We start from the raw sequence: 22,777 nt of genomic DNA, 5'->3' as shown, positions 1-22,777 counted from the left end.
ATTACAATAAGGAAATAAAAAATAAAAATCTAAGTAGACTTCGAAACTACTATCAGAAATGTTATGAAAGATCAGCTAAAAATTTTTGATTCAAAAATGTGCCTCCACATTATTTAAATTAATGCCATTAGTTTTTTTTTTTTGTAATCAAATATTTATTCCAGTACTTAAAAATTGAAATGCAACATCCTTATTTTTGGCGTAAACATTAAAGAGGTTTATATATCGAAATAATATCTCAATCGTTTGAATTGTTATGTTATTTAAATAAATAAAAAAAATCATCATATCCAACGATATCAGTCTATGCGACTTTAGTCCGATCCGATCGTGTCCCGCCACAATCCAAATTCAATTAACCAATCACTTTCATCTCACACGTGTTTGATAAACATTCCTTCATGTTTTTTAGAACGATATCTCCTCAATTAGGATAAAATATATAACTAACGCAAATCTCTATTTCTTCTAGTCAATTATTACATGTTAACTCCAAAAATGTTGACAAAAGCTCAAGAGATCGCCGAAATTAAGACTCAAAAGATCATCGATAGAGATTTTGCAATGTCCAGAACCTATTGATATTAGGTTAAAAGAAAACTACATATTTTTGTATGTATATCAAAACCAGTACATGGAATCGTCTAATATGATATTGTAAGACTAACATAATTAGGTTAATCTGACGATCACTCTTAAAAATATTTTTACTCACACAACATTTTAATAGATGAAAATAGTTAATCGAAGTTAGTGATTGGTTTTTACTTTTTACTACACGTCTCTTTTACTTAGTTGCAATATAATGATTATAAATTCCATACTAATTTGCACTTCAACTAAAGTTTTTGATCATTTAGAAAAAATAAAAGTAGACAAACATTTATAAATGAGTGTGGCTGTGTGGGTAACCAAACAAAATTAAGCCGTATGGGTAAGGTGATAAAAGGGTTATGGCATTTTGGTTAATGGGCCCATAAAATTTTGAATTTTCCTTGATAAAAATATATTATATGATTGATTCTTATTTTCCGACCAAACCTAGTATCTATCAAAATATACACTCAAACCATTATTTATATATCAACTATTCACATTATTGCTTGCAAATTAATCGGGTGAAATAAGTAGAAATGAGTATGTACATATCTTTGTTCATCTTTTGAATTGGTGATTTCGAAATTACTCAGTTGACAAGAGAAACTAATCAATAAAAAATTTATATTGGTGGAACTATATGATGACATCTAATATTTATGATACACATTAATTATTGAATCTGGTCTAAATTAGTGGAAGCCTCCTTGGCACATTGGTTGAACAAGGGTTAATTAATGCTTCTACACCCAAAGGTTTGGGGTTCGAGTCCCAGATACTGCGATTTATTAATAAATTTGCAGATTATTAGAGGCAAGTGTGCAGGAGATCTCCAGCGATGTACAATTATAGCCGTTCGCCAGGATTCTACGCAGAGAGGGAAGTGTCCATTAAGAGCATAAAGAAGGAGGCGAAGGAGGTGAGTATGAAGAAGAAGGTGAAGAAGATGTCGTCTGTCGTGGATCTAATAAAGGTCGGAAGAAATTGTCCGTTGTAGAATCGTCTATGTAACAGTTCTCATAATTTACAATAAATAATAAATCCAGACGTTAAAAAAAAAAAATATATATGGTCTAAATTCACTGACCTAATTATGTCACTATGTAAGGATTAGTAAATAATTAATTGAACAACCCATATGGCTTTAATTATTCTATATCTTTAGAGAATAACGAGAGGAAGATAACTGATTTATCCTAAAATTTTATCGCATAATTTACTTTGATATGAATATACGCACAAATCACGAAGAAAAGTAAGTACCATTTATCAGGAAAAGTAAAGTAATACCATCATAAGATTTGTAGACATATCATTCCTGCAGTGGTAGAAAAACAAAACAAATCATTAGCCGAACCAAATATCTACAATCGAAGTGAATTTGACTATCACCAAAACGAATAAATATAATATAAACCAAACCTTAGATACATGTATATATTATATAGAGTAGACAATAGTGGATGGTGGTAGTGGAACCACTTAATGCGATTTCACCTTCCCTGTTTTTCTCCCTTTCACACAAAAACAAAACAAAATTATTAAAAAATCATGTCACACCAAATGTCTTATTTACCATAATACCCTATCTCATAAACTCCTTAACAATTTAGCTCCCTTAATTAACTCGAGTATCCATTCTCATCTAAATCAATTTCTTACGTTTTCTCTCGTCAAAATCTTTTTTCCTTTTTTTTATCACGAGATGGAGTCCGGTAATAGTAGTAGCATGCAATCTTCAAGCGGCGGTGGCGGAGGAGGAGAGGAAGAGTACGATTCACGCGCCGCCGATCAATCCATCTCCGCCTTCTTCGACCAGCACAACCACCACGTGTCGTCTTTACCCCCGCCGCAACAAAACCACCTCAACCTCCTCCATTTCGACCATAACAACAACAACTCTCTAATACCACCAAATTACTTCAACAACAACAACAACACGTTCTTACCCGTAAACCAACAACTCGACCCGATTTCCCAACCCGACCTCCGAACTTTCTCATCCACGTCATCACTCCCTCCTCCTAACAATATAGGAGTAATCAAGAAAACAAAGAAAAGATCACGAGCATCAAGAAGAGCACCAACGACGGTTCTAACGACGGACACTTCCAACTTCCGAGCGATGGTTCAAGAGTTTACCGGAATCCCAGCTCCACCTCTATTCAACAACTCCGTCGTGAACACCACGCGTCTCAACACCTTCCTCGGCTTGTCTTCTTCTTCGCCAAACACGTACAACACCAACAGTCTCTTGTTACGACCGTTTGCTCAAAAACTCACCTCAACGTCTCCTCTTTTATCCGGATCACAGATTCAGCAATATCAAAACCCTAACAACGGTTTCGAGAATGTGAATCTGCAAGCTCTTCTTCAAGCTCAAATTTCAAACCCTAGAAGCAATGAGCATGATCAGTTTGGCCTTGGTATGATGCAGAGTCCATCTACTAATCCTCCTACGACAACGGCAGCAGCTAACGGGAACATAACCACTGGTGATACTGGAAGCTACGGTGGTTCCGATCATGATCATAATAATGACGGTACTTGGTTATGTTCATCTTCCGACCAGAGAACATAAATATATATGTAGTCCAAAATCAAAGCTAATCTCTTGACATGATTATTCAACAAATTAAACATAGCACATATAGGATGATGAAGTTACTCATTTATATTTTCTATTCCAGTATAAACACTTTATTACTTTTTCTTCTTGTAGGGTTTGCTATTTAATACATGATTAATATGCTTGTTAATTATTTGTTTATCTTAGTTTTTTTTCCATTACTGCATGTAGGTAAGTACTATTTGTTAGTGGATGGATCTCACTTAAATCAGATCTTGTTTGTATATTTTCTTTCTAATATATATAGATTTTTATCATATGGTTATGACAAATATTTGTCAAATATGAAATTTTAATTTCAATACAGTAAGTGGTTTTGGGATCCGTACGATTAATTTTTCTCCTATTAAATATTGGAGTGAATGGTGGCGAAATTTGGGGAATCTTCCACGGCCGCCGGATTCTGGAATATAGTTTTGGGACCATAGTATATAATTATAGACTTAATAGTAGTATATAACTTTTTTATAATTGTTGTGGTAATTTCAAATTTGATAAATTACTGTTCTCCCATGTGCTTTAGTCTTTCTTGGTGTCTTCTTTCACATCATCTACATTAAGAGTCATGTTCCTATAATGATACTTAATCCCATTTAATGTTAATTTTTATTGACTTTACTCTCATTTAACCATACTAACATATTTGAAATTTGAAAAAAAATCCAAGTAATACTTTGAAATGTGATGCCTCTACAAAGTTCTTAGCCTTTTTCTCTTCTTCTCGTTAACTAATCGTTAGATTATTCAACTTAATTTATTATATCTCTGATCTAGTTTCTAATAACAATTTAGAATGTAAAAAAACGAAATGTCATTTTCTACTGTATATAATATAACTACTTTTTTTTTCCTCAATGAGATTTGGTGATGGTCAGTAAAACAAATCATGATATTTGATGAAAAATCTTTTGCTTGTTCATGTGTACAACAAAAGTTCAAATGATTTCTTACAAAAAAAAAGTTCAAATGATTTTGATTTTTTCTGTTCATGGTCCAGTTACACTTAAGTCACCAATGCACCACATACGATACACACCACTTACATAAATATATATCCACAATATGCATATATCATATATGTGTATCTGTATCTAAATGGAATATATAATGATGATTGATGATGATGGTTTATTGTAATGCTGGTGGTTATGGTGGACCATGATATCAAGCTATTGTCGCACTGATGGGTTTTCTATGTATTCAGATGAACGGATCACACCTCCAATACTCGGTTTCATAGTTCAGTGATAAGCCACTAGGTATGGCCATTAATTATGTTACTATCCAAATGATTCGATTCGGGTTCTCTATTTTGTGGCCGATTGGCTCCAAAAATTTAAAAGTTGATGCAAAGAGGATATGAATACCTAATATCAAAATGTGGTGGAGATCTAAATAACTTCGTCGGGAATCTGATAAGATTCACGATCAACAATCAAGAACACTCTAGGTTTTGTTATAGAAAATTAAGATTAGACGTACGTAAAATACATTAATTTATTCCAATATATAGAATAATACTACTGTTATAGCTCTAAAATAGTGAGAAATGTTATAGGGGTTAGACTTTTATCGACCCTATATCTTGAATGCAAGCAAAACCGTGGTGGCTTAATTCTCAAATTGCAGATGGGAGTTAGTGAATGAATTTGTTTTTTATTTTTAAATTTTATTTCTTCATGCTTTGAATATTTTAAGCATTCGATGTATCTTCCTTTTAATGGTCCGTTTTATCTAAAGTCTAAACCCAATCATGTCAAATTAGGAGTACATTTGATAAGTAGCAATTGATCACCAGCAAATTAAGTCAATTACTGTAAGCAATAAGTGATAATTATTTTTTGATTGGTTATAAGAAGTAAAATGTCAATGACTCAATGTGAATATAATATAAGAATAATTAAGGATTAGTGTTTGGACCCCTCTTCAAACATTTTTCATATCTTTTTTATTTTGTTGCTGTTGGAAAATAAATGATACTAGAAATAAAAATGAACAAAAAAAAAAATGATACTAGAAATACAAGTGGGTCCCACAATCATATCCATTGTTGTTGTTTTTTCCCGTTGAACTCCCTAAAGACTCTCAGACCAAAGGCTCTGGCTTCACGCAGATAAGGAAGCAGAGAACGAAACGAAGAATCAAAGAAGAAGAGTCAATCAATGGCGATGTCTACTTTAACACTTACACAATCTCTCTATACACGTTCCTTCAGACCCACCATCTTCTCTTCTTCTTCTTCTTCCTCATCCTTCTCGTGTCTCTGTTCTTCCCCCAATTGCGAGCCGAAACTCTCCGTAAAGAAACGCGTTTTCGGAGTGGGTTTAGGGTTATTAGCTGCTTCGATTCTCTCTCTGACGCCTCTGGACGCAGACGCAACGAGGATTGACTACTACGCCACTGTAGGAGATCCTCTCTGTGAATACAGCTACGCAAAATCGGGACTTGGATTTTGCGATCTCGATGTTGGATTTGGTGATGAAGCCCCTCGTGGCGTTCTCGTCAATGTAATCTATCCATCTCTCTAATTTCCGATTTGCTCTGTTTAGTTTTTTTGGCTTTACCAAAACTCATCACTTTGCTTCTTTTACTACACTCTTGGATTCAAATTTCCAATACATTTGCAAAGTTGTGATATTTTTGATCTAAAGTTTGAGAATTTGGAGTTGTGGTCACAGATCCATTACACGGCGAGGTTTGCAGATGGAACATTGTTTGACAGTAGCTATAAGCGTGCAAGACCACTTACTATGCGAATTGGGGTCGGCAAGGTACAACAAAGAACCATTGTGTTTCTTTTTTAGATTCCATTGTCTTCAATTGCATTGTCTTCAATTGCATTGCTAGCAAAGTTTAAAGGGCTCTATGACTTTATGGGATGGCTTTGCTTCTTGTATTTCGATGTAATGATTCAGCTGATTGTTTAACTGACACTGAGCAATGCAGCTTTGATCTGACCATGAATACTATGATATAGAAGAAAAGTTTTGACCTTTTGGATTGCTATATAGTGAATTTACACTTCTCTTCATTGAAGTGTTTGTTAGTCTCTTTTATTTTTCTTTGTGATTAGGGTGAGCAAATCAGCTGTACCTAAACTCTTGATGTCCAAAACTGGTCAGGTTATTAGGGGTCTAGACCAAGGGATTCTTGGAGGCGAAGGAGTACCTCCTATGCGAGTAGGCAAGTAACTGTATTTTCCTTTGTTCAATGTCCTTCAAAAGCCTGAAAACATATTAGTGCGGTTTTATTTTGCAGGCGGGAAGCGTAAACTTCAGATTCCACCTAAGTTAGCTTATGGACCAGAGCCTGCAGGATGCTTTTCTGGTACTTCCCACCATTCCTTTGTAACTTGTCACTTGTATATGTTATCTTTGCCCCATGCTCACATATAATGTTAAGAAATATATGTATCTCTGAGTAAGAAACCAACTGGTGTATTGGTTTATGCAGGTGACTGTAACATACCTGGAAATGCAACTTTGCTCTATGATATCAACTTTGTTGAGATCTACCCGGGAAGTAATACAAGATGAAGCCAACTCCAATTTTCGTTTGGTAAAGGAAGAAACAACTATGTATATGATGTATATTACCAGGTGATTCCTTTTGACCATCTTCACATGACAATCATTATAATTTCTATGACCAAAAACATCGATAATTTCAACTAAACCAAATGATGGCTTGCTGTTGAATAACAAGACACATATTCTCTACACAAATCTGTTTTTTTTTTTTTGTTGAGTTATGACATTGGAAGATCATGTACTTGCTTAGGTGTATAAGCGTGTGTTAGGTTAGATTCAGTCTAGGTAAGTGATGTAGCCTGTGTCACAGAGATGTACAGAGTTAAGAATAAAGTTGCGCGATGTGATTGTTCATCGGTGTCATATCTCTATTTTTGGTCCCCTCACAACAACTCATGAATCTTTAAGGCCAAAAGAAAGTGTACAACTCTGGTTCTTGCCTACTTGGTATGTAGAAATAAGACACTTCATTTAGGATTTTTCAGGAAAAACACATTGCAGGAACTGATTTTGGGTTCAATTTACAGAGCACCAGAGAGGTTCTTAAAGGCTGATGTTACTTTGTATACATCTGAAGAGCAAGAATCATATCAGTACAATAAGTCCTTCAAAGAATGGTATGGTGGGCTAGTTGTATGTATAGAAAGATTATATGACCCGTGTATGTTTTCTAGTGATGATGATACACATTTTTTAAGCTTTATGTGATCTTTACTATCCATTTTTGGATGTTTCTTTTAGTAATGTATGTAAAAAGAGAAAGAGAGTGGGTGAAAAGAGTTAGAATATTATTGGGGTCCCAAAACACCTAAACCAATAGCAAAAGCCGCATACTAAAGTTATTGGTGACCAAATAAACCCCCCAAAAAAGTCCATGATCCGATCGATTGGACCGATGATTCAAATGAATAGAAAGATAATTCGGTTTGCTTCCAAGTTCTTGCTCTTCAATCACTTTCATGGAAAGTGAGAATTTAAATTCTTCGACCTCCAAACTCCAAAGCGGGTGAGAATAATCTATCTTTGTTATTGTAATTAGTAAGTTTGTAACTAGCATAAATTTTTTTAACTTGTTTCCACTATATCTTCCAATGGTAGAAAAAAAGACACTGATTTACTTATGATATCCAATTGTTTAAGCTACTATAATAGATATTTATTAACATTAATAAACATTCACTTCTAACACCAAGAAATAGCACATGCAAAAGAAGACAAAATCATGAACTAAAAAGACAACAAACACCAAAATTTATAACCCATGTTTATACATATATTATCCGCATAGGATATACATCCCTTTTATTAACTATCTAATTAAGCAAACTACATAATAGAGCAAGCGTTAGGATTATCATCACTAAACAAAGAAGTATAAGAAGGGTCATCGTAGTAAACGGCCATTGTCCCGGTGGTGACGTTTGGGTCCACTTTTCTGACGTAACCAGGCGGTGCTTTCTTATCATAAGCCTGAGCTATGTACGGCTGAGCCACCAAGTTGTACGGTACGTACGGCCATATCTCGGCTTTCTTCCCCGTCGCTTTAGCCTTCTTCAGCACCTTGCTCGCATCCGCATAGCCACTCACTGTCACCTTCTGTTGCTTCTTGTTTACCTCCACTGTTTTCACTCCTAAAAGATATATAAATAAGATTTTAACTGTTAATAATCTGTTATATATATATGGACCTATGGTTATGTACTTATGTTTATGTACATGCATGCATGTATCTGTATACGTTTTAGATAGGAGTGAGCAAACACATCTCATAAGGGACAAAACAAATTCGTACGAGAATTTTGATTATAAAAGAAGAAGTTAGTTACCTTTTAGAGAAGAAAGAGAGTTTTTGATTTTGAGGACACAACCATCACAATCCATTCTAACTTTGAGCTCTACTGTTTGAAACAGCTTCTTCTTCTTCCTCTTTCCATAACTATGGCTTCCTCCATTCCCTATTAGCTCTGATATATACTCCAACGTTCCTCCAACTCCCATCTTGTTGATTTGATCTTTGACTTGTGTCTTCGTTTTTTTTTTCAAGAAATTAACAGATAAAGAAGATTAGTACGTAATGGGTTATTCTTTTATCTCTGTCTCTCAATATGTGTTATGTGTTTGTATAGATATTTGTTTTGGTTTCAGTTTGCAATGAGTTGTTAGCTTGGTTGCCTCGACTTATATATAGGCCTTAATTTTTGATATTTTAATAAAAGAATTAATTTTTGGTATATGATTGTATTGGTACGAAAGAAAAAGTATGTTGTTTATAATTGACACAAAACTAAACTAAATTTGGCCAACTTTATAAAAATATAGAAAAAGATGTCTTTAAGAACTTAGGCTGTAAGCAATATATATGCCATATGTGATTTGGGTAAGAAAGTATTCGATGGAAAAAGTTTGGAATTAAGGGATACTTTAAAATCATACTAAATTCAATCATTTAAAGTATTTGTAACCAATTGTTTTTTTTTGGTTCATATTTGTAACCAATTGTTGAACAAATATATATGTAACTATTTTAACTTAGCATATATACGAAGGTAAGCTTTGTAGGGAATCCGTGTGAATACAATTAAATCATGGAATAATAACTTTAGATTTTTTATTTAAATCTTGTTCTTCACAAGGAAGACAGAAAGAAGGTGAGAGAGCCATGCATTTATTAACGAATTCATAGTACTAATTTATCTAAAGAATAATTAATAGTCGGTTCATTATTAAATTAATTAGGATCAATGATCAAATTTAGCAAAATTTAAAGGTGATATAATAAAAATAGCGAAAACTATCGTGGAGGTTATAAAGTTAGTACTTTACTTACTACGAGACAGCTTCACACGTATGGGGAAGAGATCTCGAGCGTTCAATTGTATACGTGGCAGATATCTGACGGCGCTGATTGGAATACGCGTGTGACGCTGTCTCCTGATTGGAGGAGTTGTGCCACCTCACCTCTCAGCTGTTTCTCTTCACGTATTCATAATTTTACGTAATAATTCAATAATAATATAGAAATACCCATATAATTATTTGGAATGAAGCTAAGGAATATATTTCAACTTCTAAACTTAAATTTGTATGGTTATTATCGTCCAGCGAATACAAATACGTACGTACATTCCTTAAAAATAAAAATTATATTGTTTCTTTCATCTATCAATAAATTTGTCACAAATTCAACTTTTTGGCGGTAACTCATACTACTAATACCAATGGTTAGCTAACAAAATATTATTGTGGAAAAAAAAAAAGCTAACAAAATATTATAAATTGTAGTTATATATATATATATAAGAATATGAAAGGGACTCCACTCGAATAATTAGTGGTAAGTTAGTTGACAAAATTTTATAAATTGTAGTTATATATAAGAATATGAAGGTGACTCCACTCGATCGAATAATTAGTGGTAAGTTAGCTGACAAAATTTTAAAATGTTTTGGAGTTGTCGAGCAAACCTTCAACGTTCGGTACATTTAATAACAAGTTTATGCACTCTTATTAGAGACCGTCGATAAGAAGTATCCCACAGCCGCTAGATTTTTAGTTAAATGTATTTCCTAATTCCTAATTGTATTTTATATGGCATCATTGGCATGATTCTATATAAGAGTTTATCCGATTATCAAAGTATAAGGTTTTTCTTTTTAACATCCGGAGTTCAAACTTTATACATAAAAGAGTTTAAAACTTTATAATGTGGACCTTTGTCGCATTGGGTTTAGTGTGTTATCTTTCTTAGATTCTTAATTTGGATCTAGGATTCACAACAAAATTGCTAAAGAGAACTCACCGAAAGTGAATGCGGTGTCGATTTTAAAATTCATCAACTATCTTTTCTGATTTCTTTATCCTTAGAAAATAATTTGTATTTTCCTTCCAAGAAACGTTTAAATAATTATTTAAAAGTGAAAATGACCACTTAAAATTAAGATTGTAAGTTTTCTTCTCATTCAAGGCAAACGAGAGTAGGAATACAAACGAGAGTAGGAATACAAACGAAGCTAATCCAAAGATGTAGTAAGTACAACGAGGCAACAAATTTTGCAATTGAATCACTACTTTCACGAATTTACACACAAGTAAACAAAAATTCAAGAAAAAGATTACAAACTATAGTATCAATAAACAATTTTAATAATTGGCGTGTAAGAAAATCGATTAAATAAATAAAGAATGACTAAATAGGTATGATTTTGGATTTTACTTGTTGGACAGTTTCGTCGTTTTTCCTCAGCAAATGTTTTCTCCATCGACAAGCATCATTCTGTATCATTTCATATCTTAAAACTATGATATATAATAAGCCTAGTGATACACCATATGATGCCACATCACTACAACAACAATAATCACCAAATCTACATCTTCTGATCCCAATGTAGACAAAAATCATAAATTCGTGAGATTCAATCTTATTTTTGATTCAAACTTTTGTTAACATTCTAACTCAGATAACATCATAGAAAAAGAGAGAGAGAACAGCTGTGATTTAGACATAAACATTGGAATAGAGAATCGTAATTCTTCCTCTTGACCAAAAAAAAGGGTTGGTGCTACTTCGCAAAATGATTGTTACTCCAGGAATCTCTGTATCGAATTCCAAAATAAAAAAAAAGCAATGTACCTCAATGGATGATCTGGGTGGGATTCATGTGAGGCTGACACAAGTTGCATAAGATTGAAGAAGCGTAAGAGCTTGTTCTGTAATGGCTCTGTTTCTTGCACGTCGCACCCAATCACTCACTATTTCCTCTGCTTTACTTCCTTTAACACCTTCTTCTAGTGCTGCTGCTGCTTCTGCTAGTTTTCCTTCCGCCAAGTAATTATCAACCTTTTTAATTACAGATTCGATGCCTCCATTAGAGTGATCCACTTCTTTGAACTGTTTAAGTTGAAAACAAAAAGCCAAAGAATGACGGTTAGACTTCAGAGTTTTTGAGCGCGGAGTATTGGTTTTGTAATTAGCGCACCTTTAGCCAAGATGCTACTTGTGCTAGGGAATGTGCTAAAATTCCTCCGCCACCAGGTGGAATGAGACTGAAGTGTCTAAGTGTTCCTTTCAAGGTATCAAACTGAAAACATAACGACAAGAGAGTAAGAAAAAAGTTGGAACATTTTTTATACCCAAAAACTTTGATTCTGTGTGGGTCACCTTCTGATTCAATTGCAGCACTGTGTCGGTTCCATTGGATCGTGCTTCTTCTGGAAGAGATGATAATACCAAGCCTAGGATTGAATCCTTCTGAGTCCCTTCAAGATAAGTCTGAAGCATATTGATTTCTTTTTGGATTGGCAGTCCTTTCGAGAGTGTATCATCCAGCGCAAGTGCACCCTACAAAATCACAATTTTTATACATATAAAACTTAGTAGGTGGTATAGAAAAGCAGAGTTTCATGACATTAACATGAACCATGACAAAAAATCTTGCATTCGATTCTAACCAATGCAAGCTTGTGAACTGAATGACTTTGACGAGCCTCTTCGGAGCGCGCATAGAACGCCATACTCAGTGCCTTTATCTACAAAAATTAGAAGACAATGCAGAGACAGGGCTAAACATTCAGGAATTTTGCTTATTTACAAAGTGATAGCTAACTCAAGTTGCGTAAGTGGAAAGTTATAACGTGGGTTTGAGTACTTCAAAGTATGCAAAACATAACCGATTCCATTAGAATAGAGACTTCACTTTCACTATCTTTACTAAAAACAATTCCTTCAGTTTATTTGCAGTAACAGCTTTCAACTTTGGTTTAGTACTAACGCACATCTGGGTTCCTACACCTTCTTCCTAATTATGATCTCAAAACAGTCTGTGCAATATTCTAGTACACCATTTTTCTTTACTTACATTGCTATCTGCCTCTGCCATCTTTTCAATTTGTGCTGCCTTTTCTTTTGCAATTTCCGAAATCATCTCAGCTTTTGCCAATTCTTCAACTTTACTCAAAGCCAACTGCGCTTCAGTTTCCTGCAGTAAATACAAATTGTCAGTTATGATTTCCTAAGTCGCAAACACTTTTATCATCAGTTTCCTGCAATGTACACAAACCTTTTGTTCAATTTCAGTTTTGAGCTTATCTTCCATTCTCTCCTGGATTGCTTTGATAGCAGCGGCTGCTTTTGTTCTTTCTCTTTTTAGCTCCTGAATAAAGCAACATTGGCACAAAAAATTATATGAGTCTACCCAGGAACATGGAACCGAGATTGATAGATGTTTACAACTATCCAGTACAAATTCGCATCAAATTGCCCATATTTATAAAATTAGTAAAACATAAAGTAAATATCTGATGCATATGAGCAGTGCCACTGGACATATGTCCTGGACTGAGTTAATCAAGTAGAGATAACGAGATAAAAGCACCTTATCCAATATTGCTGCCTCTTCTATACGCATTAGCTCACGTGCCCTAAGGTCTCTCAACTCATTTTCATACTTCTCCTGAGTACAATCAAAACAATTGCAGTGGTGTGTAAGTTAAAACCTCTTATAAAGCAAAGACAATACGGAATAAAAATATTCATATGACATATTCCGTCTTTTAAGTAACCTTCAAGGCTCGTAATTCTTCAGCAAAAACCTGGGCATCTAAATGGGCCTGTTGCTTCTCAGCTGCATGAATGGCAGCCAGAAAATCAAGTACCAACTTTCCATCCTCAGTCATGTAACCATCTTTCAGCCCCTCGGTTGAGTTAGGAAGACCCTAATTCACAAAACTATTCAGATTAAGCACACTTTCTGCAAATTATCAATCAATATAAAGCACTGGCGTAAGGAACAGAGACAGGAAAATCAAGTTTAAAACCTCAGTTTCTTTAGTTAGTTGCTCCCCTATTGACGGGGACCCAGTGCTTTCAGTATCACTGCCTTCTAGATTGTATTCCTTAAGGAGAGAACCTGGTATTTGTACTTCCCGCTCAATGCCATCCTGTAAGAGAATGATTGATTAGAGATTCATCCCAGGTAACTTATATAGGCCATAGAAAAATCAAGTATTTAAGAGGGGTTTTGAATTCAGCTAAAGCTTCATAAGAACGTCCAGCTCTCCTTAGAGAATAATAGGTATCTAATTCAACTAATTTTAGTTCCCTACATCCCTTCTTCTTAAGAAATCGGTGTCTATCAGAATTTGATGCAGGACAGTTAACATAGTGTCCATATGAATATCCCATTTCAACCAAGATAATAATAAGTTGCACAAAACAAAGAAATGCTTTTAACTCCAACAATGTAGTATAATCCCTTTACATAGATGTATCCCCTTTCAAATTCAAGCAATGCAGGAAAAAGTTGAGCCAAGAAATTTTTCATAAAATGCATGAAACAAGGGAATACTGAGAAATTCAGCTTCTGATTTTAAAATCTGTAAGCTATTCTTTTCATTACGTGTAGCGCTTTTTCAAGTTCAGCTAAGGAAATTTTAGTACCTCAGGTGCCTTTTCAGCGGAAGGATCCTTTGGTGTAGCAGATTCCGTTTCACTTTCTCTATGAACCGAAATAGACTGGGCACTAACAATAGGACTGTCCCCAGGTTTGGGTACAGCTTCCAACTTCACATTTTCTGCCTCAGAAATAATTTCGGAGGGCATGTCCGACTTAAATCCCGAATCTTCAGATTCAGAAATAGGCAAGTTTCTCTCTGCTCTATCAATGACACTTTCTTGAGGTGTGGTCTCCCCTTGGTTCGAAGAAATATATGTAAAACGGTCAGATGATAGATCAGACTCGGGTTGCACTTCTATGTCACTCTGCACTCCCCCAGAAGCTTCAGAATGAGTAACTTCAGGTTGCGTTTCAACTTGACCATCCTTTTCAGTAGAATCTTCAACACCGGAAGGAACGTTCAAATGATGAGCCTCCTCCACTTTGTTAGTAACAGCATCAGAATGAATTCGCTCACTTAATTTCTGCTGTTCTTTCCCCAGATATTGATCCAAATAGCCAGTCTGATACGCTACCAGAAAAGCACCAGCGATCGCAACACCTCCTATAACCACTTTTGAAGAATTTCCTTTAGATTCACTTGGTTTCCCCACAGGAGGAGGAGGAGGAGTCACTTTTGGAGGATCAACTTTTGAGGCATATGGTTTCCCAACGGGTTTAGCTCCAGGGAGACCATTTTTACCAGATGTAGATGCATTTCTCGAAGAACTCAAATGAAACCTCTGATGCAAAACATAACGCAATAAGACCACGAGAGAGAACTCAAACGATGCTAAAAACTAAGAATCATCACTAAAATGTATAACTCACCTGAGCTCCCAAATTCCTCGGGAATCTCTTTATTGACAAACGCGAAGACAGCTCGAGAACCGACCTAAGCAAAATAGCAACAACATAAATCACATTCGGTGAGATTCACAAAAGAATCAAAGCTAATCAAAGTCACAAATAGCTCTCAATTTAGAAAAATCAACAAAATCAGACCCTAAAGCTACGCAACAGGATTGATGGAACAAGAGAATCCAAATTTGATCACTAGGGAATATAATCCCCGATTGAGATAATCATCTAGGGTTAAGGAAACGTACTTCCGAAGCATTATCGCGTTGGTCCTCTCGTGAAGAAAACGCCGAACGATAGAGCGAACAAATGTTAACGACGGACGGAGAAGACTCGGAGCCTCCGGTGAGCAAAAATAATAGTATTCTCCTACTGGAAACCCCCAAAAAAAACGTTTAAGCGTTAAAACGACAGCGTATAAGAGTACTTGAGTAACAAGGGTAATTTAGACATTTCACAATAAATGGTGGTATTTATCATAAGACCCCTTCACTTGAGGTCCTTGAGTTTCTCCCATTATCGACGAACAAGAACCCTAGAATTCGCCTCCTCTTTCCAAAATCCCCAAAACAAAATTTTTATGACGGGATAGAAAATTTCCCAATGTCCGCTCTATCTTTCAATCTCGATTAGAATTCTTCACTCTCTCTCCGTTCCATAGCTTCTGGATTTCGTTTTTAAGGTTTGCGTTCTTCTTCTTTCTTTCTTGTGTTAAGAATTCGAAATCTGGTGTTATGAATTGATTTTAGTCGGAAATTTGAAAAATTTGTAATCTTCCGTAGTGGGTTTTGATTATTGTCTGTTGTTTCGAAGTCTCTCTAATTGTCATTCTTCTTATGCTACGAATTTAGGGTTTTACATTTTTCCGGCCTTCTTTCACCCATCAGAGGAAGTTTCAAGCCTATTTGATGTAAGTCATCTTTAAATTTTCTCTCTTTTGGATTGGTTTTGTTAAAGATTTAATCTTTGTTTTAAATTATAGATTTGCTTCAATTTGCTTTTTGTCCTCTGCGATGAGTTTCTCTAATTTTATATTCAATTTATTTTGTTCAGAAGCAGCTCTCATAAGCTAAGATGTCGTCATCGCCTTTTCCAGTCTTGGACAACCGACCAATTGATAAGTGGAAGGTTACAGAATTGAAAGAAGAGCTTAAAAGACGGAGACTAACAACAAGAGGCTTGAAGGAGGAATTGGTTAGGCGTCTTGATGAAGCACTTCGTGTTGAGCAAGAAGAGTCTGAAAGAATCAACAGTGCTGCTGCTGAAAAAGCCAATCAAGAGGCTCATATGTTTCCTGTTACTGGAGGCAACGTTAATGTTACACCAGATCGTAATCAAACCACTCCTGTTACTCCTGTTGAAGCAGCATTTAGCACTGAGACAACTCCTGTTGCAGCTGAGAAAACCCCAGAACCAATTCAGGCTAAGACAACAACTGAAGCTTCAGCTGGTGTTGAAACAACACCAACCCCAGTATTTTCAAAACCAGCGGTTAACCCGGTGCCATTCGCTAGTGATGAAGTTGAGAAAGTTGATGATGTTAGAGACATAGCTGGTCTTGATAGTTCAGTGGTTGCATGTGATGCAGCAGTTGTGGACGTGGCCTCTAGTGAGCACAAATCTGAGAATAAGGAACCATTTAGTGGGTTGGATGGTGGGGATTCTAAGGCTCAACCATCAGAGGCAGTGCTTGAAAAATCTGCTATGAACAACCAGGTATCTGAGGTCATCCCCATTACAGGGTTTGAGGTAAAATCTGATTGTATTTCTACTGATTCTGTGTCAAATAATGAAAAAATAGAACTAAAGGATAACAAAATTGCTGATAATGTCAAATTAGAACAAAATGTTAATAAGTTCCAAGAGCCATCAACAGTCGTTGGCGAATCGCATCCAATGGATGTCGAGGAGCCACTTGAGCAGAAGAAATCTGTTGGAGGTGGAGATGACAGCAATGCTGCAAATGCAGATATGACCAAAGAAAATAATATTATCGATGCAGGCGACTCAGAAAAGTTGAATTTAGATAGAAGTTCTGGTGATGAGTCTATGGAGGATGAGCCAGAGACAAAGCAAACTGAGTCAATTACATCTGTTGATAAGAGTGAGAAAATTGAAACCCTTTCTAAGGAGGAAAGCCGTGCTGATAGGGATGCTGGGAAAGGGAAAGCCCCTGAAAATAAAAGTCATCCACTGGTGGCTTCTGACAAAAGAAAGCTTCCTGCTAATGGTAAGTCTTCTCTTTTTCGTTTGTTTTTTCAATCAATTAGTTTGCTGTGTTTACTCTTGTTATGTTGGTGAGGCATATTTTGCTAGTCTTTAATAATAGTTGTTTCATCTTTGTGTTTATGGCTATCTGTTGGCTTGTGAAGCATCTCTGTTGAAATTCAAGCTACATATGCTGAAATGTCTTTATTTGTGCCTCAATGTAGATCAAGAAGCTGTTGGAAACAATGAGCCTGCAAAGAGGCAACGCCGATGGAACTCTGAAAGTATTAATGTTCCTGAAGCACAGACCACGAATAGTGCTACACCCACTACAACACCAAGGTCGATCGGTCTGAAGCGCGACTTCTCAAGATCTGACTCTTCGGTTAGTGAGGATGGACTCAAGGAACGTGTGGGTATGTAATTCAGCACCCCCTCTATGTATGTTTCCATCTCTTATTCATTGTCTTAAAGCGTTGTTTGATAGATGTGTTCAATTATTCATTGGCAGTTCCTCCATCTCCAAAGGAGCCTACAAATTCCCTCAGGATTGATCGTTTCCTAAGGCCGTTCACACTGAAAGCTGTTCAGGAACTCCTGGGTAAAACCGGAAATGTCACTAGTTTCTGGATGGACCACATTAAGACCCATTGCTATGTATCAGTAAGACTGCTTCTTTAATCCTTTTGATTTACAAAAATGTCGACTCTGTTTGTGTTCTTTCGAATTCAGTTATCTAAATATCCAGAGAATATCGTGTAACATGAGTGAGTTGTGACGTGACTGCAGTATCCCTCTGTTGAAGAAGCTGCAGCAACAAGAGAAGCAGTGTATAACCTCCAATGGCCACCTAATGGAGGCCGCCATCTGATAGCTGAATTTGTCAGACCAGAAGAAGTAAAAGCAAAACTGGAAGCTCCTCTACCTCCTCCTCCTCAGCCTCAGCATCAGCATCAGCCACAAGCTCAGACTCTTTCGCGGCCACCTCCAACCGCTCTTCCACCACCACCACCTCTGGCCAAACCACCTCCTGTCGTAGAACGTCTTCCTCTTCCTCCCCCTCCTCCTCTAGTCTCTGAGGAGCAAGAACCTCCCATTGTCACTCTTGATGATCTTTTCAAGAAGACAAAAGCAATCCCCAGGATATATTACTTACCCTTGTCAGAGGAGCAAGTTGCAGCTAAACTTGCAGCTAATAATAACAAGTGATCTTGCTGGTTTGTGGGCATTTCATGTCATTATTTTCGTAGCAGGCTCTTAGGAATTTAGCTCAGTGCGGACAAAAGTTGAGGACTTTGTTGAGTTTGGTTTGTTATTTTTAATGTAGAACGCATGAAAAGACCTTATGTTTAGTAGACTTTGGTTTGAACCTTTGATGAACTAACAGAGTTGTTTGGCTCTGTGTGTGTTGGACCTTTTCCTCTCCATTTCTTTTTTTACCTTTTCATGGAGCTATGAACAGTTGTTGGTTCAAAAATAAAATAATAGCAGTCCAATATTACCAAATTACAAATCTTGTAATATACTTGTAAATCAAATGGGCGTGTGTCAATGGAATAACCTTTAACACTTGATTAACATAACACCAATTAACACACAAATTGTACACTTTCACAAAACTACAAAAACACGACCAAGATACGTTTTGGACACATCACACATACATACATAATTACATGCAAACATAAAGGACAAATACTTGAGAGAGAAGTCTTTGAATAACCTCTTCAAGAATTTCATTACACTTTGAAATTCACTTTTGGGATTTGATCTCTACTTGTTCATAAGATAAACGAGAAGGATAGATTTTATTAGAAATCCTTCCCGAGGCAAAAGGGGTTTCGACATCACGGCTATGAGTTTCATCGTGGCCGAAGTTTCTCTCTTTTTCTCTCTTTTTCATCTTCTCCTTTTGCTTCTTCTGCATGACTTGTAGGTGTGCGTAACTTGCTCCGATGGACGACATTTCTTTTTAGTGTTAATTAACGAAATAAATGTTGTAAAGAACAATATGTAGTTAAGAGTTTCGAAGTGAAGGTTGAGTTTGTAGAAGAGTGCCTATTTATTTATAGAGGTTTCTGCGATTTCATTGCTGCCCTTAATTATAATATCTTTTTCTCTTTTATAGCTTGATTTCTTAAACCATGGTGATTAAACTATGGGGAGTCGGTTCTTCCACAAATTAACATATTATTTAATAATGATTCATTAAAAGTATGTAAATTACTTATAGGGGAGGTTTTATCTACTTTAAGGGCGGCTCTTATACCAGCGGCACAAACTATGGTCCAATACATTCACATCTTCGACATATAAAATATGATTAACCTTTGCATGGTTCGCTAAGGAATCTGTAATTATTTTTAGATTTTATCATAGATTTAATTTAACGGTAGTCTGGGGATGATGATAATTTAGATCTTTCAAGTTTCAAAAATGACGAAATGATAGAATTAACAGTATATGTCTAAATTAAATAAGAACACAAATATGAAGATGATTAGAAATTTGGTATCTATATAAATTTGTGCACATAATATCTTATCTGGTGTTTTACAATATATATATATATATATCTTATCTGGTATGTTGAACCACTAACATGTAGTTGCTTTATAGTAGATAACAATAAAAATGCCTTGATCAAACACAACAAGTGAAGAACAAAGATTTAAGTACTTAGAAGGTTACCAACTAGATGGCTTTGATCCAATAAACTATAGCTTCCAATTCTACAACATGCAAATAAGAACATTATCTTTCTCTCTTCAGAGAAAATAATTATCTCTCCATTGGGTTAACGTTTAGAATGATCATTGGTGCATTTAGAAACGTTTTAGAGGTTAAAAATATAATATCTCTAGATTATATTTCACTTAATTATGTGTATATAATAATATATCATAGCCCAATATTCGAGTCAGATACTACAATTTATATTAATTTTTAGAAAATAAAACAAGAAACTGCATATAAATATGATGATATATAATTTTTTAACCAATTAAGTCAAATTTTACATAAAATAGTAATAAATTGGACTCCGACTACTTGCCACTAATCTCCAATCCCCACATACGTACTCATTAATATAATATATTTTGATGTTCACCAAAAAAAAAAATATATATATTTTGATTGATTACATTTTTTTTCTTATATATTTCTAAAATACCCACAGAAAATCCATCGATGAAGATGAAGAATGACATCAGATGTGGTTCTTCCTAATACTTACTTACACTTTTAGATGAAGCCTTTATGGCCTGAAACTAAAGTTTAAATGTTGGATTATCTTTACTCGTTTGATAATCCTTTTGATGTAATATTTTAGTGATACCTCTAGTTTGTTTGTGGTTGATTCCACAGTTGTAACAGTCTGAACTGGTTCCCCTTTTTGGTATAAAACTCAGACTTTTAGTGAAAAAAAAAAAAATCCATCGATAATCCAATATATATGGACACAGATTATATCATAGTTTTTTTTTTTTTTTTTTTCCGTCTGAATTATTCCATTATATAATACGATTGAAGGATACAAGGGTGGGATGCGGTTTTGGTACACAAAGCCGGCAAGAGATAAACTCTTCCAGAAACAAAGCCGGCGGAAAACAGATATATCCCCGGAAACTAAGCCCAAACAAGGGAAGCAGAATGGAGATAACTGGGATCAAAACCCCAAAAGACAAAACAAAAGCAAGACTAAAAATAACTCTAAAGATAAAGACTTGCCATAAAACTAGCTCCCTAGAACCAAAATGATCAAAGCCAAACACAACACACATCTGGCGAATCCTCCTATAGTGAACCAATACTACCTTTCAAAACAAAGTGAACCTAGGCTACCATTCTGGCAAGAGAGAATCAAGATAAAGCATCTAAACTCCCATACTACTCCCAAAAGCGGCGATATCGACTTAGCGATGATTGAACGCCTCATTAGAAGCCTTTGAACCGACCAGACCTCGATCAGGTCTTAAACGTAGAAACAAGGAGCGAGACAATTCTTCAACCGGATGAAACCAATCTCAAAAGAGAGCAGCACAAGATCGAACCGGGAAGAAAACCATAAAGACCACCACAAGAACCAGGGAGCAAGAGCAAACAAGTCCAAAAACCAAATAGAGATCAAGCTAGTCACTACAAATGTTTCGGGTAAAACCATCCAAATCAAGGAAAGGATACTACCAACCAACAAAACACAAAGAGGAAGCAGGAGAGACGAGAGAGGGACTGAGCCACCGAGAACAGAGCCGCTGTTGCTCAGATCCGTGAGGGAAGAGACAAGACGACGATCCACACCATGAGGCATAAACGAGAACGGCGACTCCATCTTCACCATCTACCTTAAGGCACCTCGAATTCAGTCTCTTAGAACCAAACCTCTCTAGATCTGAGATTCGGCACAACCCAATCCACCTCACCAAAATCACCACGCTTCACAGCCGAGATTATATCATAGTGATAATGATGATATTATATTAAAGTCAGAAAAAAAAAAAAAAGATATTATATTAAAGTCTATGCTTAGAGCTCAAAGCTAGTAAGGCCGTAAGGGGATGTTAATTAAGTATATTCATGAGAAAGTAATATCATTAGCACCAAACTCTTTGTAATTAGCACACCCTATAAGGAAACTTAAAGTTGAGATTCTTTAAGGATGGGACACACGCATTCACCAACATATTTTTTTTTGGTTTTCATAACACTTCTAAATTTGGTACTATAATGGATCACTGCAATTGACCGCCTCAATTTCCACTTAGATTAACACTAATTAATTAGTTCTACAGAAACGAGTGAGACATGGAATTCAGTGGACCGAGTTTAGTATGTTTGGTAATGGACAATACTTGCCACTCCACTGTCGAAATCTACATCATTAAATAAATCAATCACTCATCAATATCTTATTCTATTGTTATTATTATTGATTGTTATGTTTGGAATTAAGAATTTAAAGGTTATTTTTATGGCAAATTAATGGGATTGCCTTTTCATAATTCATCGTGAATAGTTAGTTTATATATGTACTAGTCCATATCCATACGTGTTTTTTTTTCTTCTAATATCATAAATACTTATATTTTTATTTGGGTGTTCTAAAAAGCTTATACAAACATTATCTCCTACCAATTTTATTGGAAATAATCTAATTAGTTTGGAGCCAATAACAAGTGATTAGGGGGCAATCTGCCAATCTGTCTCATACGTCTCCCTAAAGGCCAATCCATAAACCTAATCACATTCTTCTTTTTCTCTTCTTGGCCTCTCTTCATGCTTATCCGAAATCATTCAGACCAAATTTAAAATCAAACAAAGGTTATAAGGTATACTAGTTACTCAATTAAAAGTTTTATAAACATGCATATAAAACAACATTAATAATTGACCTTGACATGTGGGATAACCGTTAACTCTTTGTGATAATGATGTTAATGTATATTCGAGTACAAATCGGGTAGAGTGTATGTGAAAAAAAAAAAAATTCTTTGATACGCAACAAGTAAATATAGTTA

General features: G+C 35.4%; 6 protein-coding genes across 9 annotated transcripts; 3 read left to right on the top strand and 3 right to left on the bottom strand.

Moving 5' to 3' along the window:
- Nucleotides 1-1,714: 1,714 nt before the first annotated feature.
- LOC9304996 (VQ motif-containing protein 22) lies at nucleotides 1,715-3,367 on the top strand. Its single transcript, XM_002868879.2, has one exon. The coding sequence runs from the start codon at nucleotides 2,303-2,305 to the stop codon at nucleotides 3,176-3,178; it is 876 nt and encodes a 291-aa protein (XP_002868925.2). The 5' UTR covers nucleotides 1,715-2,302; the 3' UTR covers nucleotides 3,179-3,367.
- Nucleotides 3,368-5,243: 1,876 nt separating this feature from the next.
- On the top strand, nucleotides 5,244-7,547 carry LOC9302952 (photosynthetic NDH subunit of lumenal location 4, chloroplastic). Of its 3 annotated transcripts, none has more exons than XR_002330705.1 (6): nucleotides 5,244-5,733; nucleotides 5,905-5,997; nucleotides 6,349-6,409; nucleotides 6,485-6,553; nucleotides 6,680-6,825; nucleotides 7,284-7,547. XR_002330705.1 is itself a non-coding variant. In XM_021019474.1 (5 exons), exons 1-5 carry the CDS (start codon nucleotides 5,389-5,391, stop codon nucleotides 6,760-6,762), a joined length of 651 nt encoding a protein of 216 aa, XP_020875133.1. In that variant the 5' UTR covers nucleotides 5,244-5,388; the 3' UTR covers nucleotides 6,763-7,110. The 3 variants fall into 3 exon arrangements, 1 of the variants encoding a protein (XP_020875133.1); XR_002330706.1 differs by having other exon boundaries at nucleotides 7,242-7,547; XM_021019474.1 differs by lacking the exon at nucleotides 7,284-7,547 and having other exon boundaries at nucleotides 6,680-7,110.
- A 437-nt stretch (nucleotides 7,548-7,984) lies between these two features.
- LOC9302951 (heavy metal-associated isoprenylated plant protein 23) lies at nucleotides 7,985-9,004 on the bottom strand. The gene is made up of 2 exons (XM_002866833.2): nucleotides 8,583-9,004; nucleotides 7,985-8,387 (listed from the first exon to the last, which is right to left on the bottom strand). Exons 1-2 carry the CDS (start codon nucleotides 8,752-8,754, stop codon nucleotides 8,083-8,085), a joined length of 477 nt encoding a protein of 158 aa, XP_002866879.1. The 5' UTR covers nucleotides 8,755-9,004; the 3' UTR covers nucleotides 7,985-8,082.
- Nucleotides 9,005-11,144: 2,140 nt separating this feature from the next.
- LOC9304995 (MICOS complex subunit MIC60) lies at nucleotides 11,145-15,494 on the bottom strand. Its single transcript, XM_021016610.1, has 12 exons — nucleotides 15,299-15,494; nucleotides 15,021-15,084; nucleotides 14,195-14,932; nucleotides 13,573-13,695; nucleotides 13,318-13,470; nucleotides 13,131-13,208; nucleotides 12,816-12,908; nucleotides 12,615-12,734; nucleotides 12,208-12,285; nucleotides 11,918-12,097; nucleotides 11,736-11,837; nucleotides 11,145-11,647 (listed from the first exon to the last, which is right to left on the bottom strand). The coding sequence occupies exons 1-12, from the start codon at nucleotides 15,307-15,309 to the stop codon at nucleotides 11,414-11,416; spliced, it is 1,974 nt and encodes a 657-aa protein (XP_020872269.1). The 5' UTR covers nucleotides 15,310-15,494; the 3' UTR covers nucleotides 11,145-11,413.
- Nucleotides 15,495-15,570: 76 nt separating this feature from the next.
- On the top strand, nucleotides 15,571-18,674 carry LOC9302950 (formin-like protein 5). Of its 2 annotated transcripts, none has more exons than XM_021016611.1 (6): nucleotides 15,571-15,732; nucleotides 15,902-15,960; nucleotides 16,110-17,280; nucleotides 17,483-17,674; nucleotides 17,770-17,921; nucleotides 18,048-18,674. In XM_021016611.1, exons 3-6 carry the CDS (start codon nucleotides 16,125-16,127, stop codon nucleotides 18,465-18,467), a joined length of 1,920 nt encoding a protein of 639 aa, XP_020872270.1. In that variant the 5' UTR covers nucleotides 15,571-15,732; nucleotides 15,902-15,960; nucleotides 16,110-16,124; the 3' UTR covers nucleotides 18,468-18,674. The 2 variants fall into 2 exon arrangements, with proteins under 2 accessions (XP_020872270.1, XP_002868923.1); XM_002868877.2 differs by having other exon boundaries at nucleotides 16,105-17,280.
- A 69-nt stretch (nucleotides 18,675-18,743) lies between these two features.
- LOC9302949 lies at nucleotides 18,744-19,343 on the bottom strand. Its single transcript, XM_002866831.2, has one exon. It carries the CDS (start codon nucleotides 19,222-19,224, stop codon nucleotides 19,012-19,014), a length of 213 nt encoding a protein of 70 aa, XP_002866877.1. The 5' UTR covers nucleotides 19,225-19,343; the 3' UTR covers nucleotides 18,744-19,011.
- Between the last annotated feature and the right edge of the window lie 3,434 nt (nucleotides 19,344-22,777).

The sequence above is a fragment of the Arabidopsis lyrata genome (assembly GCF_000004255.2).
Source record: "Arabidopsis lyrata subsp. lyrata unplaced genomic scaffold ARALYscaffold_7, whole genome shotgun sequence".
NCBI classification, from domain to species: Eukaryota; Viridiplantae; Streptophyta; class Magnoliopsida; order Brassicales; family Brassicaceae; genus Arabidopsis; species Arabidopsis lyrata.
This window is presented reverse-complemented; position numbering and strand designations above follow the sequence as displayed.

Excerpts from the sequence above, each read along its gene's own strand:
- LOC9304996 (XM_002868879.2), top strand. The coding sequence starts at position 2,303 with ATGGAGTCCGGTAATAGTAGTAGCATGCAATCTTCAAGCGGCGGTGGC.
- LOC9302952 (XM_021019474.1), top strand. The coding sequence starts at position 5,389 with ATGGCGATGTCTACTTTAACACTTACACAATCTCTCTATACACGTTCC. Across the intron at positions 6,410-6,484 it reads AGTACCTCCTATGCGAGTAG|GCGGGAAGCGTAAACTTCAG; the intron begins GCAAGTAACTGT and ends TTTATTTTGCAG. Across the intron at positions 6,554-6,679 it reads GCCTGCAGGATGCTTTTCTG|GTGACTGTAACATACCTGGA; the intron begins GTACTTCCCACC and ends TGGTTTATGCAG.
- LOC9302951 (XM_002866833.2), bottom strand. The coding sequence starts at position 8,754 with ATGGGAGTTGGAGGAACGTTGGAGTATATATCAGAGCTAATAGGGAAT. Across the intron at positions 8,388-8,582 it reads CTCTCTTTCTTCTCTAAAAG|GAGTGAAAACAGTGGAGGTA; the intron begins GTAACTAACTTC and ends TATATCTTTTAG.
- LOC9304995 (XM_021016610.1), bottom strand. Across the intron at positions 13,696-14,194 it reads CCGCTGAAAAGGCACCTGAG|GATGGCATTGAGCGGGAAGT; the intron begins GTACTAAAATTT and ends ATTCTCTTACAG. Across the intron at positions 13,209-13,317 it reads AAGAATTACGAGCCTTGAAG|GAGAAGTATGAAAATGAGTT; the intron begins GTTACTTAAAAG and ends GATTGTACTCAG.
- LOC9302950 (XM_021016611.1), top strand. The coding sequence starts at position 16,125 with ATGTCGTCATCGCCTTTTCCAGTCTTGGACAACCGACCAATTGATAAG. Across the intron at positions 17,281-17,482 it reads AAGAAAGCTTCCTGCTAATG|ATCAAGAAGCTGTTGGAAAC; the intron begins GTAAGTCTTCTC and ends GCCTCAATGTAG. Across the intron at positions 17,922-18,047 it reads AGACCCATTGCTATGTATCA|TATCCCTCTGTTGAAGAAGC; the intron begins GTAAGACTGCTT and ends ACGTGACTGCAG.
- LOC9302949 (XM_002866831.2), bottom strand. The coding sequence starts at position 19,224 with ATGTCGTCCATCGGAGCAAGTTACGCACACCTACAAGTCATGCAGAAG.